This window comes from Notolepis coatsorum, assembly GCF_963971535.1.
Source record: "Notolepis coatsorum genome assembly, chromosome: 1".
Lineage (NCBI taxonomy): Eukaryota > Metazoa > Chordata > Actinopteri > Aulopiformes > Paralepididae > Notolepis > Notolepis coatsorum.
In genome coordinates this window covers 52,058,460-52,081,683 of record NC_140165.1, presented here as the reverse complement: position 1 = coordinate 52,081,683, position 23,224 = coordinate 52,058,460, and the positions used below count along the sequence as shown (strand labels likewise).

The 23,224-nt window shown below is 46.5% G+C and overlaps 1 protein-coding gene across 1 annotated transcript in view; it reads right to left on the bottom strand.

Annotated features, from left to right (window-relative positions):
- The window catches only part of LOC311232333 (dystrophin-like), a gene marked incomplete at both ends in the record, with an annotated part of 98,279 nt that extends 75,293 nt beyond the window's left edge, over window positions 1-22,986 (bottom strand). Inside the window, 1 exon segment of the mRNA XM_084319091.1 lies at window positions 22,972-22,986. Within this exon segment, the coding sequence (XP_084175217.1) occupies window positions 22,972-22,986 (15 nt within the window).
- Window positions 22,987-23,224: the final 238 nt, after the last annotated feature.

Genomic DNA, 23,224 nt, shown 5'->3' with positions numbered 1-23,224 from the left:
AGAGTGTGCTAGATACTGTACTGTACTGGTAATATTATTTATTTGTGTTAACTTCTGAATAAAACAACTTATTAAACACAAGTACATCTTATTGAACATTATTTTGATATTTCATTACCAATTATCTTAGCAAAACAGCTTTTTCAAACAGTCTGTAATGCATTTTGGAAACGGGAGATGGGCTCATGGTGTAATGGGCCACCTGGCCTGAGAAACATAAGGAGGAAAGAAAAAGTAAGGACTTACTTCTGGTCATTATTTGGGTAGAACACACATATTTTGAATGCCTTCGGCAGGTTTTTTTCTTTTTTTTGGGCCATTTTAATCTAGATTAATCTAGATTAAATCCAGGATTGCAGATAGATTAATCTAGATTAAAAATTTTTATCTATGCCCACCTCTAATAGCTATACTCGGTCATTGTCGCAAAATAATTGACCTTCACTACGTTTAGAACACCTCGGCGAGGCGCCTCGGTATTCTAAACTCTGTGTCGGTAAATTATTTTGCGACAATGACCTCGTAGCTATACATTATCCCTTACATATTTATACCATCTTGTTGTGCGCTCCTGGCCGTGCACCTGCCACAGCGTGCGCGTGCGCACACTCACACACGTGCGCGCGTACGTACTGTATAGTCTACGTGCGTAATGAAATCGTCCCGAAAATGTGGTGCTAAGACAAAAATGTGTCAGATCTTTTGTCCTAAGTCCGTTGGTGAATGAGACCCAATGTCCTCTACTCTCTCTCCCTCTGTCACTTTATGTGTCTCTATAGTCTCTCTCTCTCTCTTATTGTATGGCTCTCTCCCATCCCTAATTTCCCTCTCTTTCTCTCTCCATCTCTCTCTCTCCATCTCTCGCTCTCCCTCTCTCGCTCTCCATCTCTCTCTCTCTCTCTCTCTCGCTCTCTCGCTCTCTCGCACTCTCGCACTCTCTCTCTCTCTCTCTCTCTCTCTCTCTCTCTCTCTCTCTCTCTCTCTCTCTCTCTCCCACCATCCATCCATGTCCCTTGGTGACAGGTGTTGATATTAAGGTGCAGAGCGGGTCATGTGGGATATAGCCTAATAATTATAGTATATAGGGAACAGCACAGATGAAATAATGGAAGGCGGAGGACTGTGACAATCATACAGAGGCCATAGTGATTGAATTCCATCTGTGACCTTCAAAAACATTGTATTAAAAAGAGGTCTACTTTCCATGGGCTAGTAATGAAGAACCGGTTTCTTTTCAATTAATTAACCCTTTCAGCTGCAGTTTAAAGATTTTCTTTATATATATTTTCTTTTATAAATGATTGCTCTGAATTCTGTCTTACAATTCCAGAACTATTTAGCTTTCAATGGCCAAGGAAATAATAATAATAATGGATTGGATTTATATAGTGCTCTTCTCTGACTGACTGTTGCTCTGACTCAGAGCGCTTCACAGAGTCCATTATTCGTTCATACACAGTCATACCGGTGGTGGTAAGCTACAATTGCAGCCAGAGCTGCCCTGAGGCAGACTCACGGAAGCGTGGCGAATAATCAACGCCTACGGCCCCTCCGACCACCACCAACATTCATTCACATGCATACACATTCATACGAGGCAAGTAGGTTAAGTGTCTTGCCCAAGGACACAACGGCAATGGGATGGACATGGGCTTGAGCGGGATTCGAACCACCAACCCTTCGATCATTGGACGCCCCGCTCTACCCCTGAGCCACGCCGCCCCACAAACTAAACTATAAAAGGAGGAAGGGTCATCATGTCAGAATACCAGCGTTCTATACCAAGGAAACTATAAAAGAAGGAAGGGTCAGCACGTCAGAATACCAGCGTTCTATACCAAGGAAACTATAAAAGAAGGAAGGGTCATCATGTCAGAATACCAGCGTTGTATACCAAGGAAACTATAAAAGAAGGAAGGGTCAGCACGTCAGAATACTTGTATTCTATGCTCTGCTTGGCGCCAGACTTTGGTGCCAGTTCTATTGAAGCCTGTAATACAATTCTAAATATACAAGCTAATCAACACTGTAACAGATTGATCCCATTCAACTCAGTGTTGGCCGAACTGAAAGTTTCCACACTGGGCACAGACGTGTCTTCACACGCTACACAGTGACGTGACGACCCTTCCTTCTGTTATAGTTTCCTTGTTCAATGGCCAGTAGTCGTCGTGATGTAAATCGTGTTCAGTTCTCAAAATTATAATTTCCAGTGTGAGGAGAATAAAATGGTTTCCACACGTGTACTCATGCCTTTGTTCCACGGTCGTCAAGCGTTTCCTACCAGTGTGAGACTCTGAGAGCCCTTTCACACCGGCAGGGCTCAAGTCCAAGCTCCGGCTCCGTTCTGGAGCCTCTGAACCTTGGTGCTTTCTGGCGAACCAGCCCACGTTTACACCTATTTAAGCAGAACCAACCTTCCAACACAACCATATGAACACAACAGTGGCAAAATGTGCCGTGTGCAAAAACAGCTTCAAAGGTTCGGCATTGTACCATGCTGATCCACTCGACAGGGAGAGCTGAAACGATGTGCTACTGATCTCAGAATGAAATTAGATTCAAATGTATTGTCTTTATACAGCACAAGTACAATACACCATCCAACCAGAGTGGATAAATAAATGTTCCAGAAATAAATGAATGCATAAAACTTGTGTAACCGAGAGATTTGAACCTGTGACCATAGGATCCACAGGCAGCCGCACTAACCAGTTGAGCAAAAGGGTCTGACGTTGACTATGACCGACTAATCCATAATTTACACTTGTCAAGCCAATTGCACAGTCGTTCAGTATTGGCATTAATAAATTAGATGTCATGCTAATATGTCATGTTCTACAGTAGGACTTACTACTATGATACCCAATAAAACAAGTAATTAGAATAATAGAAGCCTACTTTGCTGGAACGATTCATTTTGCACGTATACAGTACAGCTGAGGCTCACTAAGCCTTTCTCCATGCATATTTATTTCTGGAGCATTTATTTATCCACTCTGGTTGGATGGTGTATTGTACTTGTGCTGTATAATAACAATACATTTGAATCTAATCTAATTTTGAGATCAGTCGCAAATCGCTTCCTGTTGAATGAATCGATTGAGTGCAATGCCGAACCTCTGCTTTTCACCGTGTTCGCTTGTCTTGACAGCCTAAAATATGACACGCCCACTGATGATGTCACGGTTTGCAAGAATTTTTTTTTAATAAAATTCGGTTCCAGCTGAACACAGACTTTTCACGTTCCGAACCAATTATTTCCGGAGTGAGCGCGCCGGCCAGTTCAAGATTAGGTTCGGGAACCGGCACTGGCATGGAGCCCCGCCGGTGTGAAAGGCCTAACAGTGACCTTAATATGTACATTTCTATTCCACTGTTACTCAGGATACTTGAGAACTCCATCGTTGAGTTTGCATGTAAAACGCCATGTCTGTTTACAATAGATCATACCCCGCTTATAAGACACGTGTTGGGATCGGCCCAGGTTATCTGGGACATAAACACCCCACCCTGTTACTGTCGCGCTGCTTTGTGACCTGTGTGGATTCCGTTTGCATGGTACTGTAGCACTAACGATATTATTCTGTTTACTCATGTATAGGGGATGCGATGGGTATATGGAGATGTATAATATACATTTTATCTAGGGATGTTCCATATTGGCTTTTTTACCGATATCCGATATACCGATATTGTCCAACTCTTAATTTCCGATAGCGATATCAACCGATACCGATATATGCAGGGTCCCCCCCCCCCCCAAAAAACGGAATGATTTCAGGTAATTAACATTACATATCTCTTGTCGTGGAATTAACACAGCATTATGCATACTTTTGACAATAAATAAAATAAGAATTTGTTCTTACCTGCTTGCCTGGGTAAATAAAGGTTAAATACATGTAAAAAAAATTATAATAATAATACAAAATAAAATGTTATTTTTTTTTTAAACCGATACCCATAATTTCCGATATTACATTTTAATGCCAATATCGGTAGGCCGATAATATCGGACATCCCTAATTTTATCCAATCTAAGACCTGATTATGAGCTATTCCAGATATTAGCTAGTATCCAGAATATTAAAGGAACATGCCAACATTATTGGAAATTCGCTTACTGTCAGACAAGATGATATATGGAATGAATGGAATGGAAGCGGATACAAATCAGTTAGCCAAAAACACCTCTCCCAGAGTTTTAAGCTAGGCTCCTGGTCCGTATCCACTTCCATTAATTTGTGCTAAGCTAGGCTAGTTTGCAGCCAGATAGATAGCTTTCTACTGAACGCACAGAGAGGAAATTGGTATATGTAAGTGCATTTCCAATAATGTTGGCGTGTTCATTTAAAAGATAAAGATTTTGACAGCCTTGGTATGATCACCTTAAAACAACGTGATCAGTCCCAATAAAAATCCATATCACAATAAATAATGATGTTCAAATGTCACTATTTGAAAATTCTAAACAAACAGCTGTCAATGACGAAAAAAGGTCAAATTGGAGATGAAGGGTTTCAGTTGGAGGCTGACGATAACATTCAAACAGTTTAATCTCAAACAACACAGGGAGCGCGCTAGACTAATCTTATCTCACAAGTGACCGCTATTACGCTTGACTCCTGCTCGGCCCGTCTGGCAAGTGAAACCCCGCTGGTTTTAAATATTTAAAAACAGCCTCTGAATATCTTTTCCCCCTGTGTCTAGATTCATTACGGGACGCGTTTAGTCGAACAGCAAACGGTGCCGCGACTGTCAGATCAACTGCCCGTCTCGGCGCGCGCCGCGCAAATGTCATGTTTTGCATCACTGCCATTTTGGAGATGAAGACAGAAAGAGAGAATAGGTTAATAAAAGGGCAAGGTGGTGGAGAGATGGGCGTCGGGCTGGTTGTTTGGTTTCTGCCGTGTCTCAGTGTCATGAAGACATCCAACAAGGAGACAAGTGTGTGTGCCTGTGTGTGTGTGTGTGTGTGTGTGTGTGTGTGTCTGAATGTGTCTGCATGTGTCTGCATGTGTGTGTCGGTTAGACGGCCGAACAAAGCAGTCCCATAAGCAAAGTTAGTGTGACATCAAAAACACATTCATGAGCAGTGAGATGAATATATCCCATGTTTCCAATGACAATATATTGCAATTCATGAAGTACATTTAGAATACAATTTAACGGGAGCGGTGAGTTTGCAAAGCACATTTATTCTCGATTGATTTGTCTTGGTCTCTCCACTTCTGCCAAAGAGAAGGCGTGACACAACTGATCGGGCCTCTGAAGCAGACGTGTGTTTTCTGCAAAGAAGGGGGAGCGTAAACCTCATCATCAAAACCTATTATCGTCAAAGAACTCCCGCTTTTGGCACCACCCGACCAAGGCCATTGGTCAAGCCGCTATCTGCGTCAGCGGTTTTAGGGGTTAAAGATCAACTAGTTCGCACTTTGGGTGCGACAGGTTGCAGTATTCTGAGTAGGTGTGCACTGCTTTCGGCCATGCAGCTGTTTTCCACTATGTCACACTTACACGTCTGGTTTGAAAGCCCGGTTAGTCTATCAATCAAGAAGGGTTGGGTCAAACCCAAGACAATGTGCATTCAGTTTAACCTCTTGAGCCCTAGCCGTATTTTCAGAAAATCTGCCTAAAAGTACATTGCTCCACTTTTACAAGGCCATTTGCATGTTCCTGGTATCTAGGGACATCTATGGACCTCGTGGAATGTATTCCCAATGTAAGAAATATTGTGTCTGTCACTATGCTTGAGTAAATTGTAATTAACCAAAGGAGAATATAAATTATTATATTATTATAAAAATTATTCATCTTTGACGGTGAATAAACACCATGCTAACATTGACCAGAAGTGAAATATTGCCACTGAGCTCATTCAGCACCTTCTTGAGATCAAGTGTACTAAGAATATAAGCAAATTAATAAAGGGGAGATGATTTACAGGGTTTTTTGTAGATACAGTACTGAATTTTGCCATCCGGACACATGCAATTTGAAATATGAATATAGAATATAGAATATCAGGCCTATAAATGACCATTATGGCCAAGTCATACATCTATGCGTCGGGCAAAATAGCCTCTTTCCAATGGAAGAGTTAAATCTGGATTTAGTACCACCAGGCGCCTGTAAGTACAGTTACTTTTCTATAATGTCCATAGCTCCGGCATTTTTCACCGGATTGCGATGTAGTTTTTTTCTAGACATTGAAACGGGTTCGAAAATCACGACAGAAAAGAATTATGTGAAAAATGGTTGGACTTCCGTTGTCGGCAGCTGGTGTGAGCTGGGTAGTGTAGTTTTATAAAATTGCAAGGATTTCATGAGTGCTTCTTCTCCTCACGTCTAAATTGTCCTTTTTCTGGTACAATGATATTTTTATAAGCTCATATTTCGCTAATAACACTAAAATCATTGGTAAACAAACGTAGTGCTGAAAATATACACTTTGACGGCAGTTATGATAGGGTTAGGGTCTTTACTCTTGGCTACATTTGAAAAAGAAACGCAACATTACTTAATACGGACTGTATTGATCTATTTATGACGTGAAATAAATATCGTACTGGTACCGGGCTGATCGGGCTTGAGAGGTTAAAGCAAATATGCCTAGTTCTTCAAATGCCCTTCCTCTGTTCCTTCCTTGTTTGCTTTTTCCTTTGTTGTTATCTCTTAAATCAGGGGTTACAACTATTTTCTTTTTTTTATCTGCTTTTTCTCCCCATCTTTCTATTTTTCTCCCATCCCAATTTCGTATTATCCAATTCTTCCCTCCCCTGTCTCGAACGTTGTTAGACCATGCCTCCCACTGGTCGGCTGCAATGTGGACCAAGCCTTGCATCACATGTGTCCCCTCCGGTACACGAGGAGGCAGCCGTCGCATCTTTTCACCAGACAGCGCGATCTCTCAGCGGCGAGGAGTAACGCGTGGGAGGCTCACGCTGCCCCCGATACTTCCTGATTCTGCTGTACAGGTGCACCAACCGACCTGTAGGAGTCGCTGTCCACAACGTCCGATCCCCACCCACCGGCTTTCCCACCCGTAATACTGCCAATTGTATTAGTATGAACGACCAGCCAAGCCGGAAGCAACGCCGAGAGCTGGGCTCGAACCCAGCATCTCCTGCGTTAGTGGCGAGCGCCTTGCCCACTGCGCCACTTAGCCGCCCCGGGTTACAACTCTTTTCTGACAGGTGACCCAGGTGAGGTTGGTCAATTTTATTCCCATTGTCGTACCGTCCGAAGTGCATATATAATGATTAATTAAGGGGAACAGACATTAAGCCACTCAGACCATCAAGACCTGGTCAATCTCAAGTCCCGCCGTCTCTTAGCTTGACTGAGGAAGGCAACATTCGTGATTGGAGGGTCAAGAAAAGAGGGCGGGGCTTGAGATTGCAAAACTCTGGTATAGCTGCAGTTTTCACAATGGCATTGATACAGTTTGTAAAAACCTACCAGTGATTGTTTTTAATTAGAGACATTATATTGTCGATTGTCGATTATTGATTAGGAATTTTTCTATGGACACCATGTTGGACAGTGAAAGCAAGGTTGGGAAACAGTCACTAGTTTTGGACAAAATGTGTCAAAGCCAGCATATTGTCTTAGAACCAAATGCACATCCGGGATGACGGGACCTGTGAGGTCAGAGAGGGGTCACAGCCGTGAGAGAGCGGCACAATTAAAACGGCTCCACCCATGCCAGTTGGCACCAGAACCACTGAGTTGATTATAGGAAGATCCAAAACGGTTCAGCAACATTTCAAAAGTGCAGTTTCTAGTTTCACTGCGCATTTGTCCCACCCCCCATCTCCTATTGAGTGACTCAGCTGCCAATCAGCCTTGGACGGTAAACACTGTAAAACACAATAAGCTTTCTGATATTAGCCCTTATATTTTTTTTGCTGAGTCAACAAAATAGGAGTTGAATCAACTAGGACTGGTTTTCTTAGGCGCAGGTTTTCGATAGGTCAAGTAGCTGATTCAGGAGGATGACGACCAATGGTCAATTGGTCATACAGATAAAACGAAAAAAGCAACAACACATGGACAAACAAGACAAGACAGACAGACGGGGGTACGGACATGGCATTGTTAGCGCTGGGACACACGGACCTGGTCATCAGTATAGCGCTTCCTCTTTAGCTCGGGGGACTGGACATACGCTGCATGGGTGTAGGCATAGCTTTTATAGCGAGGCTGAGAGGAGGGAGAGGGGCTCCGAACACGCCCCTGTGCCACACTCACTGTGATCTGAGAGAGAAAGAGAGAGAGAGAGAGAGAGAGAGAGAGAGAGAGAGAGAGAGAGAGAGAGAGAGAGAGAGAGAGAGAGGGATATGGAGAGAGAGATGGAGAGCCATACACAGAAAGGGGGGGGGAGAGATGGAGAGAGACATGGAGATAGAGAGAGGATGAGAGAGATGCGGACAAGAAAGAGAGATAGAGAGCGGGAGAAAGGGAAGGATAAAGATGGGAAGGGAAGGGAGGGACAGAGAAAGAGAGAAAAGGGGAGAGACAGAGAGAGCAATCATGGAAGAGAGAGATGGGGTGAAAACAAGCGAGGGAGAGGAAAGGAAAAAGAGAGGATGAGACAGTAGACAGGGAGAGTGAAAGGGATAGGAGAAAGAAAAGATAGAAAGAGAAGAACGTGAGATAGAGAAAAAGAGTGGTAGGAGGTCAAGGTGAGAAGGCAGTGGAAAGGAGTGGGCGTGGAGGAAAAGAGGAGACAGAGCAAGAGATGTGAACAAAGAGAATAAGGAGTGAGAACATGAGTGGGAGAGAGAGAGAGAGAGAGAGAGAGAGAGAGAGCAATAATGTAGACATGAAAAAAGCAAGACAGACACAGAGAGAGAGACAGACAGACAGATGGAAAGAGGCAGACAGAGAGAGAGAGAAACAGAGAGAAGCAGGGAAATAGAGATAGATAGATAGAGAGAGAGAGAGAGAGAGAGAGAGAGAGAGAGAGAGAGAGAGAGAGAGAGAGAGAGAGAGAGAGAGAGAGAGAGCGAGCGAGCGAGAGAGAGAGAGAGGGAGAGAGAGAGAGAGAGAGAGAGAGAGAGAGAGAGAGAGAGAGAGAGAGAGAGAGAGAGAGAGAGAGAGAGAGAGAGAGAGAGAAAGTGGACAGAGTGATGATCAGAATGAACACATTAACACAGACAGATGAACAGAGAAAGCAGACAGAGTTCTTTCTGAATGAACAGATCACCATGGAGAGGCTGTGGGTGTGGGTGTGTGAAGCCATGCCATGCATGAGTAATGATTGTCCTATTCTATTCCTTTCAACTCGATTCTATTCTTCTCTATTATGCCCGGCCCTGTCCTGCACAGTGCCAACCTGGGTCGAATAGCATTTGGAAATAGCTCCTCACAAAGTCAATTGTAATTTTTTGTTACATCGTGCTACACCGAGCTATATTGATAATTGACCCCTCTGACTGATATGGCACTGACAATGAATAATGAATGTATGAATATCTAACATCCAGAATAACAGTCAGGTATTGTAGATACGCTGCTTGAACTCAATCATGTGTCACCGTGGCAAAAATGATATCTCCGTCGTGATTCAGTGAACAGGTAATTGAAATTAGAACGTGAGACGGGCGTCGAGTGTCAAATTCTGCAACGTTGAAAACCTAGGCAGAGGGAATATTAGTAGCAGATGGGTAGTTGGGTTTAGTGCATCAGGTCAGTTCAGATAGTGTATGTTAAAGGAACACGGCAACATTTTGGAACATTTGCTTACCGTCTTCTCCAGAGAGAGACAAGAAGATAGATACCAGTTTCCTCTCTGTGCGTTCAGTAGAAAGCTATCTGGCTGCACATCTACTGTAGCTTAGCACAATGAATGGAAGCGGACATGATCGGTTAGCCTAGGCATTGTCCAACTAACACCTCTCCTGAAGGCTAACCGGTCATGTCCGGTCCCATGCATTGTGCTAAGCTAGGCTAAGGTGCAGCCAGATAGTTATGGAAGTTATGGAAAATTTTTTTTACGAACAGGTCGAAAAGTACCTTGCGGAAAAAAAGCTAATCTACAAATTCCAATCTGGCTTCAGAACACCCCACTCCACTGACACATGCCTTCTCTATTTGAAAACCACATCAAACACGAGGTGGACGCAGGCAAATACTGCGGCATGGTCATGCTGGACCTCCAAAAGGCTTTTGACACTGTCAATTACTCCATTCTGATTGTAAAGCTAAAAGCAATTGGTTTTGATAGTTCATCAGTGAGCTGGATGCAATCCTACCTGGAGGGGAGAGAACAGATGGTGGAGGTGAATGGTACACTATCCCCCCCCCCCCCCCCCCAGTGAGCTGTGGTGTTCCACAAGGAAGCATACTAGGACCTTTACATTTATGCAAATGAAATGTCCTCAGCTTGTGACTGCAACTTGTTCCTTTTTCGCGGATGACTCAGCCCTGCTGGTCTCTGACAGGGACAAGTTGCAGGTTGAAAAAGCCCTCAGCTCTGAACTCGGCAGAATCTGCACCTGGCTCGCTGATAATAAACGATCATTACACCTGGGTAAAACAGAATCCATTCTCTTTGGATCAAATAGCAAACTCAGCAAGGCCAACGGCTTCTCTGTTACAGTGGGTGTTCTGAAGGATCAGATTAAACCGAATATATATATTTATTTATATATATATATTTAATTGTATTTGTATATCCCCTGATATCCCTTGTATATTCCTTGTACAATATGCATTGAATATCCCTTCTAGTCTACTGAACATCCCATAATAGTCTCCATTCTACCATTGGACGAGACCTTGGTGCCAGGTCGCCATACCCCTCAGACCAAGTTCAATCGTACCGCTCAACATGTATGGACAAGTCCTAGTTCCGCGTAGGAATATGTCTACCGCACCACTAATGGTACTATTTATTCATAGTGCGTATATATACTGCGCTATTAAAGTAGAACTTTCTTTTAGTCCAGTTCCTTACCCTCCAACAGAGTGACAGACGCAAAAGCCTCCCCGCGAACCACGTGTGGGCAGTAAGGCCAATTCGGCCCAGTATCGGCATTGAGACATCGTGTATATTAATATTTGAATAGTCATATTTGGCACTATATCGTCGAGTTGGACGTATTCTATTAAGCTAATAATAGTCTATTTATATTAGGGGTGGGACGATACATCGATCCAGATCGATATATCGATCTATTATCAATAATCAAATAGGATCGATGCAACGTAAAAAGATCGATTCATATTGCGATACTCTTATTGTGAAAATCCGCGAGTCATATCCGCCGGCGCCCAGTATTGTGGAACTCTGCGTAGCTCTGTACAGCAGAACAGAGCGTCTATTTATTATTATTTTGCGACCCGATATAAGTCTGTGCAGTTTTTTCCCCCGCAACGGGTCAAATGCATCTAACATGCTTTGCATCGTCGCTATTCCTTTATGCCCACGTCGCGTTAAATATCTAAATGAACACGGTTAGCTAAGCAGCAGGAGACGGAGAGGGGAAGGAGGAGGGGCGGGGGCATTCTACCTTTCTGTGTGTGGGGACTGGGGAGGGGCAGTGTGTGTGTGTTACTGAGGATGGACAGATAATGTTGATATTTAAACATGAATACATAAATGTATCCATGGTCATCATGCAACATAAAACAATTGTAGGAAGTTTGGGAGAGATAGGGGTTTTAGCTTGCGTGTTGTGAGTTCCAAAACATTTTACTTAAAGTTTAAAGCTCAATATATAAAAAGTGAACAGGAGGTATATTTGTATTAAAAACAATAGATTGTTTTTCATTTAAATGTCTGGAAGAGCTCAAAAATAAAAACATCAATTGATATTTTCCTAGCCTTTTTTTTTAGTTGATCTAAATGTGACTGATTGTGTTAAATGGGCACATAATATCGCCTCATATCGATCGCAGGCACCTGAATCGAATCGTATCATGGCAGACTTTGTGATATCGGCAAATATCGTATCGTTGTCCAAAGAATCGATATCGTATCGTATTGTGATGAAACTGGTGATTCCCACCCCTAATTTATATATAGTGCCTCGTGCGGTAAGAGTTCTATAGTAATCAGCACCCCCATCGTTTCGGGCATCAGCTGGACGCTTATCCAGGGTGGTTGACCCCACGTGAAGCTGCACCCGAGGAGCTCCAGGCCAAAGAGCGAGTGGACCTGTATATTGGATTATTCTACCGACGACGGCTAGCCTTCCCCGGCTTGGATTATGCTTTGAGTACTTTGATTATTCTATGGATAAAGGCCAACACTGCGGTGTGTTGGAAATACCCCCCCCGGAGAGGACGACTGGTGAGACGGCGCTCTGCACAGTGAGGTCGCCTCACGTCTCTCCGTCGTGGACCGGAGGACGCCGGCCACAGAGGGTCCAACTGCATTCATCTGTGGATCGAGGATCGTTGGGCACCGTGTCGCACAACTGTGGACTCTCCCAAGATACCCTCGGCCAGACGGGATCCAGCCAGTGACTCTCTAACCCCCCCCCCCCCCCCTCCAGCTGTCCTACAAGCAGTCGGAACCTTCCCCTAGTGTATCCAGCTATATAATCATTCAAGTATCATCGCTATTGTTCCCTAAATATTCCAGGTTGTATATTTGCTTCCTGCGCAATCAGAGATTGGACATTCGATATTGATCTACCTACGAATACTCATTTGCCATAAAAGTGCATACTATTTCAAATCATAAATGTAATTAAGTGATCGTTGTACATACCCTTTGCTATGTATTAAAACTCAAACTTTCGATTTGGTACATTTGTGTTGGATCCGTTTATCAGGTGGGAGTGTTCAACATATTCATACCTAGTACTGGGTGGCCAGAGTCTAAAGTACAAGAGGTAGTGGTAGTAAGTATCATATCTAACCATACAGTCAGGGAATTGTACCCCTCAGTTACAATTGGTCCTTCGAGCCGGAGGGTAATCAGTGTAATATTAATATAGTGTTATTAATATTAAAATGGCCTATGATGAACACTCCACGAAACGATCCTCCTAACCAACAACGCCCGCGGCGCAAACGACAGCTCCCTCAGTACCTAGAGGCTTACGCTGTCAGTCAACAACCTAGTCTTCTACCAACAGTAAACGCGGTAAAACTAGAAAGTAAAATTATGTCTAACCCTAACGACCAGGCTACCCCGACCATAGAGGCCCCTATGGGTTCTAATGTAACTGACCAAGCTCACGGTGGGGACCAGGGGGAACCAGACATGACTTTACACCCCGCCAATACCGAAGAAGTAGTCCCCGACGAGTCCCGGGAGGAAGACAACACTACCGAGAGAGAACTCGGCACGGAAGAAGATGAGGAGAGCACCGTGGAGATAGAGCTCCAGGACTCCGCACGGAGTACCCCAAGGGACGGCTCCCCTATACAACCGTCTTCTCCCAGCGAGGCAGAGAGGACACTACAGCAGGCATTCCTCGTCAGCCTGAAAGCCTCTACTGAACGCGATAGACTCCAGGGTGAACGCGATCGATTGCAGATACAGCAACGGAGCGAAGAAGAGCACATACGCCTGGAAATAAGACGCATTCAGATGGAAGAGAATATGGCAAGAGACCGGGCCGACGCCCAGCGCGCCGCCACCGGTGCCCAAAGAGAATCGGATCTCATCAAGCGCGAAGCCGAGCGCGACAGAGCACAAGCGCAACTAATAGAACAGCTGATCAGAAGGACAACACCCCCTCCCTCCACCAGAGGCTCCAGGAACTCGTCTAGACATCACTCCAGGGCGGCATCCCCTAGCCGAGTAAGCGACCCTGAACTTGACCAACAGACGAGGTCTATACCCCCCGCAGACCCCCTTCCCCAACCGGTCCAAGCGAGACCCAGCCACCGGGAAGGAGCAGCATACACTGCGGAGAGGCTAAATCAGAGACTACAAGCCCTGGATGACCTAACGGAAGACGAAGACGAAGAGGAGGAGAACCACGCCCGACGACAGCACAGTACTCTACCGGACCAGGAGGTCCAGTACAGCCCAGGCTATACCCCCGCGGAGCTGCGCTACAGACCCCCGACGCTATTCACGGGTGAGCACGACGCACGACCCGCACCGAGGAACAGCACCTGGACCAGCGGGCCATGGTACACAGCCGGTACCAGCCCACGCCAAGGAGCAGGAGGAGACTCGCCTAGGAGGCCTCTCCCCCAACGCTCGCCGTTGTATCAACAATCCGCGTCATACATTGGCACACCTATGGTACCAGACTTCACCCAGGAGAACCGGGCCCAGTATACGGAGCTCCGCATGTGTCTGGAGACAATGTTGGTGGATGTCATTGATGAACGCCATAAATACGCGATACTACTGAAGCATTTAAAGGTACCCCGCGCGCACAACATAGCGCTCGCCTACGCCACTTCCACGACCCCATACACCGCAGCGCTGGTAGCATTGGACCAGAGATATGGACGTATATGGGATTACGTGATCCAGGAGATCAGGCACATCGACCGCCTACCCCCAGCAACAGACAATCGAGCACTGGACGACCTGTCCATCAGAGTGCAGTCCCTGGTAGGGATGCTGGGAGCGCAGAGGGAAAAGGGTAGGCATGAACTATACGCCAACTCAAATGTAGAGAGGATCTTGGAGAAGCTACCGCCCGCCCGACAGGAGCGCTTTAGGCGGCAGAGAGACCACCGAGACCCTAATGGCTCCGAACCGAACCTCCTCGATCTAGCCGACTTCCTGGCGAGAGAAGTCAGCAGCTTACGGCTAGATACATTCGGACGGAGCACCCCTGGCTCCAGAGAAGGAACCAGGAGACTAAATGATGGAAGAAGATCGGTGACTGTCATGCACCAATCGGAGTCAGTGCCAAGCAGTAGGAGCCACAGTACCCCCTCAAGAAAGGAGAAGTGGAAGATAGTGTGCCCCTACTGTGAGAAAGAACACTGGCTGTCACAATGTGACTCATTCCCCAAGATGAATGCGGAGGAAGCGAGTCAATGGATAAAGTCCAACAGACGCTGTTTTCGCTGTGCGCGATCACACATGGCAGCCGAATGCTGCTTAAAGAAAAAGTGCAGTCGGTGCGATGGAGCCCATCTGGACATACTCCACGACAGTAACAGACGGCGGCCTCCACCCCATCAAGCAGCAAAGCAAGCGTCATGTACATCGACCCCGCTAGCAGCAGCGGAGCCAGAGTGCTCTTAAAGGTAGTCCGTGTGACATTGAGCTACCAGAATAAAGTCATGGACACTTACGCCGTCCTTGATGACGGGTCAGAGAAGACCCTTCTGCTCGCGTCCGCTGCGGCCCAGCTAGGGCTGCGGGGGAGCGAAAACCAAATGACAATTCGGACAATAAGAAGAGATTTGAAAACGATAAAGGGCGAGAATGTCTCATTCTCTATCGCAGCAAGCGGCCAGCCGGAGCGACGGTACAGGATTACAGACGCTTTCACCAGCCAAGAAATAGGACTGTCGCGGTACACATACCCCGTAGCCAAGCTGATGGAGAAATATGTACATCTACGCAAGCTACCGATCCCACTCATAGACGGTGCTACCCCGACAATGTTGATAGGCTCCGACCATGCAGACCTCATTGTCCCGATAGACCGGGTTCATACCGGACCCAGAGGCTGTCCTGCAGCAGTCGAGACCCGCCTAGGATGGACTCTCCAAGGCCCACTCGCCAAATCTCTCAACCGAACCACAGCCACTAGCTGTCTCCACTCCCGAGTCACAGAGGGAGACACCGCACTCCTGCAGCATGTAGAGAGGCTATGGACCTTAGAACAAATGCCCTTTAAGAACGAAAAGAAAGACATTCGCTCTAAAGACGACATCTACGCCATTAACCTCCTCGAGACGGGAACAAAGAGAGTCCCAGTCAGCGGCGTGTTGAGATACGCCACGCCACTCCTGCGGCGGGAAGGGATGCCTACCTTTCACGCAAAGAAAGACGCCACAGAGCGGTACCTACTGTACTAAACACAGAGCGGCGCTTAGCCAAGGACCCCGCCCAAGAAAGTGTATACCGCGCTGAGATTGAGAAGCTCATCACAGCGGGACACGTCACAAAGATTGACATTAAAGAGGCCGACCAGACGACTGAATCGTGGTACGTGCCCCACCACAAGGTTCATCACAACGGCAAAGACCGCATCGTGTTTAACTGCAGCTACCAGATCGGATCCCGAAATCTGAATAAAGAGCTATTGCCCGGTCCTACACTCGGCCCCTCCCTACTAGGCGTACTACTCCGCTTCCGCCAGGACAAGGTGGCTATCAGCGGGGATATCAAAGGGATGTTCCTGCAGGTGAGATTAGTAGAGGAGGACAAGCCCCTGTTGCGGTTCCTATGGAGAGAGAGGCCAGGAGATGAGCACCCAGCCATCTACCAATGGGAAGTCCTCCCTTTCGGAACTACATGCAGCCCATGCTGTGCTACATTTGCACTACAGAGACATGTCGCAGAGGACCCAGCAGCGGACGAAGAGGTCCGACACAGTGTGAAGAACAGCTTCTACGTAGATAACTGTCTACAAAGCGTTTCGACCCAGGAAGAAGCCGAGGCTCTCCTACTTAAACTCCGCGCCTCTCTGATCAAAGGCGGCTTTGATCTCAGGCAGTGGGCCAGCAGCGATCCGCACGTACTGCGCAGCCTCTCCTCCGAGGACAAGGCAGCGAGCAGCGAGACCTGGATGGCCACAATCCCAGGAGAAGCCCAAGAGATGACACTAGGACTAGTGTGGCGCTTCAAGACAGATTCGCTCCACTATAGACACAAACCCCTGACCACGGAGCAGGGAAGGTCGACGGCAATACCGACCACCAGACGGAGTGTGTACAGAACACTCGCCCGACAATATGACCCGTTAGGATGTATACTACCGTACACCACCAGGGCAAAGATGATTGTACGAGCATTGTGGGACAAGGACCAGGGCTGGGACGACCCCATTCCCGCACACCTTGCATCCACCTGGAGAGAGTGGGAGATGGAACTCCACTCACTCCCAGGCGTTAATATACGCCGAAGCTACTTCCCACCCACGGTGAGGCCAGAGACATGTAAAATGGATATACACGTCTTCAGTGACGCCTCCGAGGTCGCCTACGGATCAGTAGCCTACTTGCGGGCCCAAGAAGAGGGGGGAGAGATCTACACAGCATTCATCCTTGCCCGCTCGAGAATAGCCCCACGCAAGCAACAGTCTATCCCACGTCTAGAGCTCTGCGCAGCCCTCGCAGGAGCGCATCTAGCCACGCTCATCCAACGTGAGCTCACCATTCCGGTGCATAGAACAATCCTGTGGTCAGATTCCACGACAGTACTCGCCTGGATCAAATCGGATTCATGCAAATACAAAGTCTTCGTGGGAGTCAGAGTCACTGAGATTCAAGAGTTAACCGGAGAGTTAACCGGAGAAGCAAACTGGCGCTATGTTGATACAAAACACAACCCAGCTGACGTCATCACCCGGGGAATGTCCCTAGATGACTTAACCCGTCGTAACATCTACAGTGACGGACCAGCATTCCTCAAGCTCCCGGAAGGAGATTGGCCCACGCCCACCCCGAGGGAAGCAAGTGACGAGGAGGCTGAGAATAAGAAACCCATGTTCTGTGGATTGAGCACTGTTGTCTCCGCAGACCCCAACATAGACGATTGCATTACCATAGAGAGTGCGCAGCAACGGACATTCCTGCGGCACCACCCAGAGATTCAGTCCCCCGCTGATATGTCAGCAGCTGACTACGAGGAAGCAGAACTGCTTCTACTGCAACGAGCCCAGAGAGACTCGTTCCCCGATGAACTAGACTGTCTACAGGGAGGAAAGCCCGTCCCATCAGACAGCAGATTGATTCATCTGGCCCCCGAGAGTGACACACATACCCTCATCAGAGTGGGTGGCCGCCTGCGGAGAGCCCCCAATTTACCGGATGACATTAAGTACCCGATCGTATTGAACAGCCGACACAAGGTCACAGAGCTGATTATAAAGAAATACGACGAGGATGTACACCACGCAGGAGCAGAGAGAGTCTTCGCGGAGATCAGACGTCGTTACTGGATACTTCAAGGAAGAGAGGCGGTGCGACGCTTCCAGCGAACCTGTCTAGACTGCCGAAAGTGGCGCGCGCAGCCCAGCATACCACGGATGGCTGACCTACCTCCATGTCGCCTCCGACTCGGCGACAAGCCATTCCACTCAACAGGCATGGACTGTTTCGGCCCGCTGCACATAAAGAAAGGAAGAGGCACCGAGAAGCGGTGGGGTATTGTATTCAAATGCATGACCACCAGAGCGATACATATCGAGCTCCTTCAAACCATGAGCACAGACTCATTCCTTATGGCCTTCCGAAGATTCACATCACGGAAAGGAAAACCGTCTACATTATTGTCCGATCACGGGACAAACTTCAAAGGCGGAGAAAGAGAGCTGAGGGAGAGCTTCCAAGCTATGGGCCCAGAACTTAAGACCCACCTCGCTCCAGCCCAGATTGACTTCCAATTCAACCCCCCAAACGCACCCCACTTCGGTGGAACTTGGGAACGAGAAGTACGTTCTATAAAGACAGCCCTGTACGCAGTACTTGGGGCCCAGACTGTGGCGGAAGAAGTCCTAATGACAGTCCTCACGGAGATTGAGGGAGTATTGAACTCAAAGCCCCTCGGTTACGTCTCCAGTGATGTAGCAGATGTCGACCCAGTCACCCCCAACACCCTCCTGATGGGGCGGCTAGATCCCGCGTTACCCGAGACAATGTACCGGCCTGAAGAAGCGAACGGCCGACGAATGTGGAGGTACAGCCAAGTATTAGCCGACAAGTTTTGGAGCAGTTTCCTACTGCACTGCCTACCGTCTCTACAGACCCGCCAGAAGTGGGTAAAAGAGAGAGACAATTTGACGGAAGGAACAGTCGTCATGATTATTGACCAGTCACTACCCAGAGCTATGTGGCCGGCTGGCCGCGTAAGCAAAGTGATCACCGGTGCCGATGGCAAGGTCCGAGCAGCTGAAGTACTCGTCCAAGGGCGCACTTACACCCGTCCTGTGGCGAGGCTCATAGAACTGCCCCGACTCCCAGACACAATCGATGATGACCATGACCCTATGACTTTGTGAGTTGACTGACCCTTACAGCGAACCCTTGAGTGGTAGACAGTGCGGTTAATCTGTCTCTGCTTAACTAATTAGGTTGGGACCAATTAGGGGGCGGCTGTTCTGAAGGATCAGATTAAACCGAATATATATATTTATTTATATATATATATTTAATTGTATTTGTATATCCCCTGATATCCCTTGTATATTCCTTGTACAATATGCATTGAATATCCCTTCTAGTCTACTGAACATCCCATAATAGTCTCCATTCTACCATTGGACGAGACCTTGGTGCCAGGTCGCCATACCCCTCAGACCAAGTTCAATCGTACTGCTCAACATGTATGGACAAGTCCTAGTTCCGCGTAGGAATATGTCTACCGCACCACTAATGGTACTATTTATTCATAGTGCGTATATATACTGCGCTATTAAAGTAGAACTTTCTTTTAGTCCAGTTCCTTACCCTCCAACAGAGTGACAGACGCAAAAGCCTCCCCGCGAACCACGTGTGGGCAGTAAGGCCAATTCGGCCCAGTATCGGCATTGAGACATCGTGTATATTAATATTTGAATAGTCATATTTGGCACTATATCGTCGAGTTGGACGTATTCTATTAAGCTAATAATAGTCTATTTATATATAGTGCCTCGTGCGGTAAGAGTTCTATAGTAATCAGCACCCCCATCGTTTCGGGCATCAGCTGGACGCTTATCCAGGGTGGTTGACCCCACGTGAAGCTGCACCCGAGGAGCTCCAGGCCAAAGAGCGAGTGGACCTGTATATTGGATTATTCTACCGACGACGGCTAGCCTTCCCCGGCTTGGATTATGCTTTGAGTACTTTGATTATTCTATGGATAAAGGCCAACACTGCGGTGTGTTGGAAATACCCCCCCCGGAGAGGACGACAGGTGAGACGGCGCTCTGCACAGTGAGGTCGCCTCACGTCTCTCCGTCGTGGACCGGAGGACGCCGGCCACAGAGGGTCCAACTGCATTCATCTGTGGATCGAGGATCGTTGGGCACCGTGTCGCACAACTGTGGACTCTCCCAAGATACCCTCGGCCAGACGGGATCCAGCCAGTGACTCTCTAACCCCCCCCCCCCCCTCCAGCTGTCCTACAAGCAGTCGGAACCTTCCCCTAGTGTATCCAGCTATATAATCATTCAAGTATCATCGCTATTGTTCCCTAAATATTCCAGGTTGTATATTTGCTTCCTGCGCAATCAGAGATTGGACATTCGATATTGATCTACCTACGAATACTCATTTGCCATAAAAGTGCATACTATTTCAAATCATAAATGTAATTAAGTGATCGTTGTACATACCCTTTGCTATGTATTAAAACTCAAACTTTCGATTTGGTACATTTGTGTTGGATCCGTTTATCAGGTGGGAGTGTTCAACATATTCATACCTAGTACTGGGTGGCCAGAGTCTAAAGTACAAGAGGTAGTGGTAGTAAGTATCATATCTAACCATACAGTCAGGGAATTGTACCCCTCAGTTACAGTAGGTGTCAATATTGTCACAAGGAAAGATGAAATTACCTACCTGGGTTCCATCCTAGAGGCTAATCGTTCCTGTGACAAAATGGCAACCAATGTAATCAAAAAAGTCAACCAACTAACAAGATATCTGTACATGATCTCCTCTCTGGTAAACAAGAATACCTTGAAGACTCTAACAGGAGCACTCATTCAAGGGTACTACTACTATGCTTGCACCTCATGGTACCAAAGCACCTCAAAGGCCCTAAAAACAAGGCTACAAACATCACAAAACAAACTGGTCAGACTACTGTTTGGCCTTACTCCTAAAACCCATCTCACCCCTGCCCACTTTGACAACCTAGGATGGCTTAGAGTAGACGACAGAGTACAGCAACTTGCAATGGGCCTGGTCTACAAGATACACTACACCACTAAGATACCCATGTACATGTCGAAATACTTCCCAAAGGTCAGTGAAGTCCACGACCACAACATCAGAGGGAGCTCCACAAATCATGTTAAACCCAGATTCGGCTCAAACAAGGGACTTTTCGCAATTATGTCACAATAATGTGGAACGCCCTACCCACAGCCGTAGAGGAATGTGAATCCCTACCCTCCTTCAAAACTGCTCTCAAAGAGCACCTACGGGTGGCTGCAATTAGAAACTGGCCCCGGTAAATGTCAAAATCCCCCCCTCCAATGTACAGTTTCTTCCCCTTCGGATGTATATTTTTTTATGATCTCCTTTTCTTACACAGTACTGTATATTTGTATGTATTGTTGTATGTCATAAATGTCTTGATGAATTGAAAATTGAGGACCCTTATGTAAACAAGACAAAAGTATTTTTCTGGTCTGCATCCTCTTAGCAGTTGTTTGTATTGAGCCATACTGTATTGTACCCATTCTGCAATCTGTTAATAAAGTTTTCAATCAATCAAGCAATCAATAGCTTTCTACTGAACACACAGAGATGAAACTGGTGTCCATCTTCTTGTCTCTCTCTGGAGAAGACGATAAGCTAATTTCCCAAAATGTTGGCGTGTTCCTTTAAGTTCTGTCTCAGCTTTAAGTTTATAAACAGGCCGTTCATCTTACCCCTCCTACTGCAAGTGGGATCATCCCTATGTTCCCCGGGTCCTATGTTCCCCGGGTTCTATGTTCCCCGCTTTGATTGATTAATAGATTGAACATTTTATAAATTTTTATTATTTTATTAATTATTAATGTCCGCCTTGTTTCGAACGGTTAAGCTTAGGCCCTCTTTCGAACTGGTTATGGTTAGAGTTTGGAATCAGGGCTGGTGGTCTAAAATGTTCAATCAATCAATCAAAGCGGGGAACATAGAACCCGGGGAACATGCTCCCCTGCAAGTCACTATAGAAGGTCATGTGACCAGAGACCCCAAGGTCTCCCAACAAGAACCAAAGACTCTTTTCAAAGACACCAGAACTGGACCGTCCCAGTCACCTGAGAGACAGACCAAAACCAAGAAAAGGGACGTCTGTTCCTCCTTGCTGCCCTCATCAACACTGGGGGATTGCACGGTGCTAATTGCACCCTTACTTACAATTCATTATGAATTGAAAATGGGGGACCCTGATGTAAACAAGACCAAAGTCTTTCTCTGGTCTGCATCCCCTTAAAGGTGACATGCATTATAAATGTCTTTTTTGAGTCTCTAGCATTGTATTATAGTAATAGGAGTTAGTATCAATATTGGCGGATTGCTCTCATTCAGCTCAGACGATTTCCTGTTCGATTTAATTAGGTCATTCTGATTTGAGGTGCATGTTGACGTCAGTTGGCGCTGGGTAAGCGGACAGTGATCCGATTGGCTCTGTGGTTGTAGCGCACCAAACAGGGTTTGACAGAGCGAGCGAGAGAGAGAGAGAGAGAATTAGATAGACCCAGATAGGTGGACTTCCTCGAATGGGAGAGGGAGACACGCAAAGTGTTTACACAGTTCTCTCTCTCTCTCTCTCTCTCTCTCTCTCTCTCTCTCTCTCGCTCTCTCCCCCCCCCCCCCCTCTCTCTCTCTCTCTCTCTCTCTCTCTCTCTCTCTCTCTATCTCTCTCTCTCCCCTCTCTTTCTCTCTCTCTCTCTCTCTCTCTCTCTCTCTCTCTCTCTCTCTCTCTCTCTCTCTCGGAATTACAGAAGTGTTGCATCAAGCCATTTATGACATACCAGATCTACAAATATACAGTACTGTTTATGTGTCCACAAGGAGTCTAAAAAACTAGTAGATTGATTTGAGGGTGAAGGAAATCAATCTAGCAATGACCAAAATGGCTACAATACAGTACAGCTCAATACACACAACTGCTTGAGGATGCTAGGATGAAGACCAGGAAAAGACTTTCGTCTTGTTTACATCAGGGTCCCCCATTTTGGCATGTACCCAAAGAAAGTAACGTTATCGAGAGAGCCCGAAGTAAGTACTAACGTTACTGGCTCTTTTCGGCCAGCCATTAGACTAACGTTACAATATAAACTTACCACTCGGAAACGATTTGCAAGCCTCGCTGTTGCAACTCAACTTCTTCTTCCGAAACATAGTCTGGGTCGCTCTCTGGATCCCAAATATACGGTACCGGTACAGCCATCTTGTTTACTATAAACTGTTT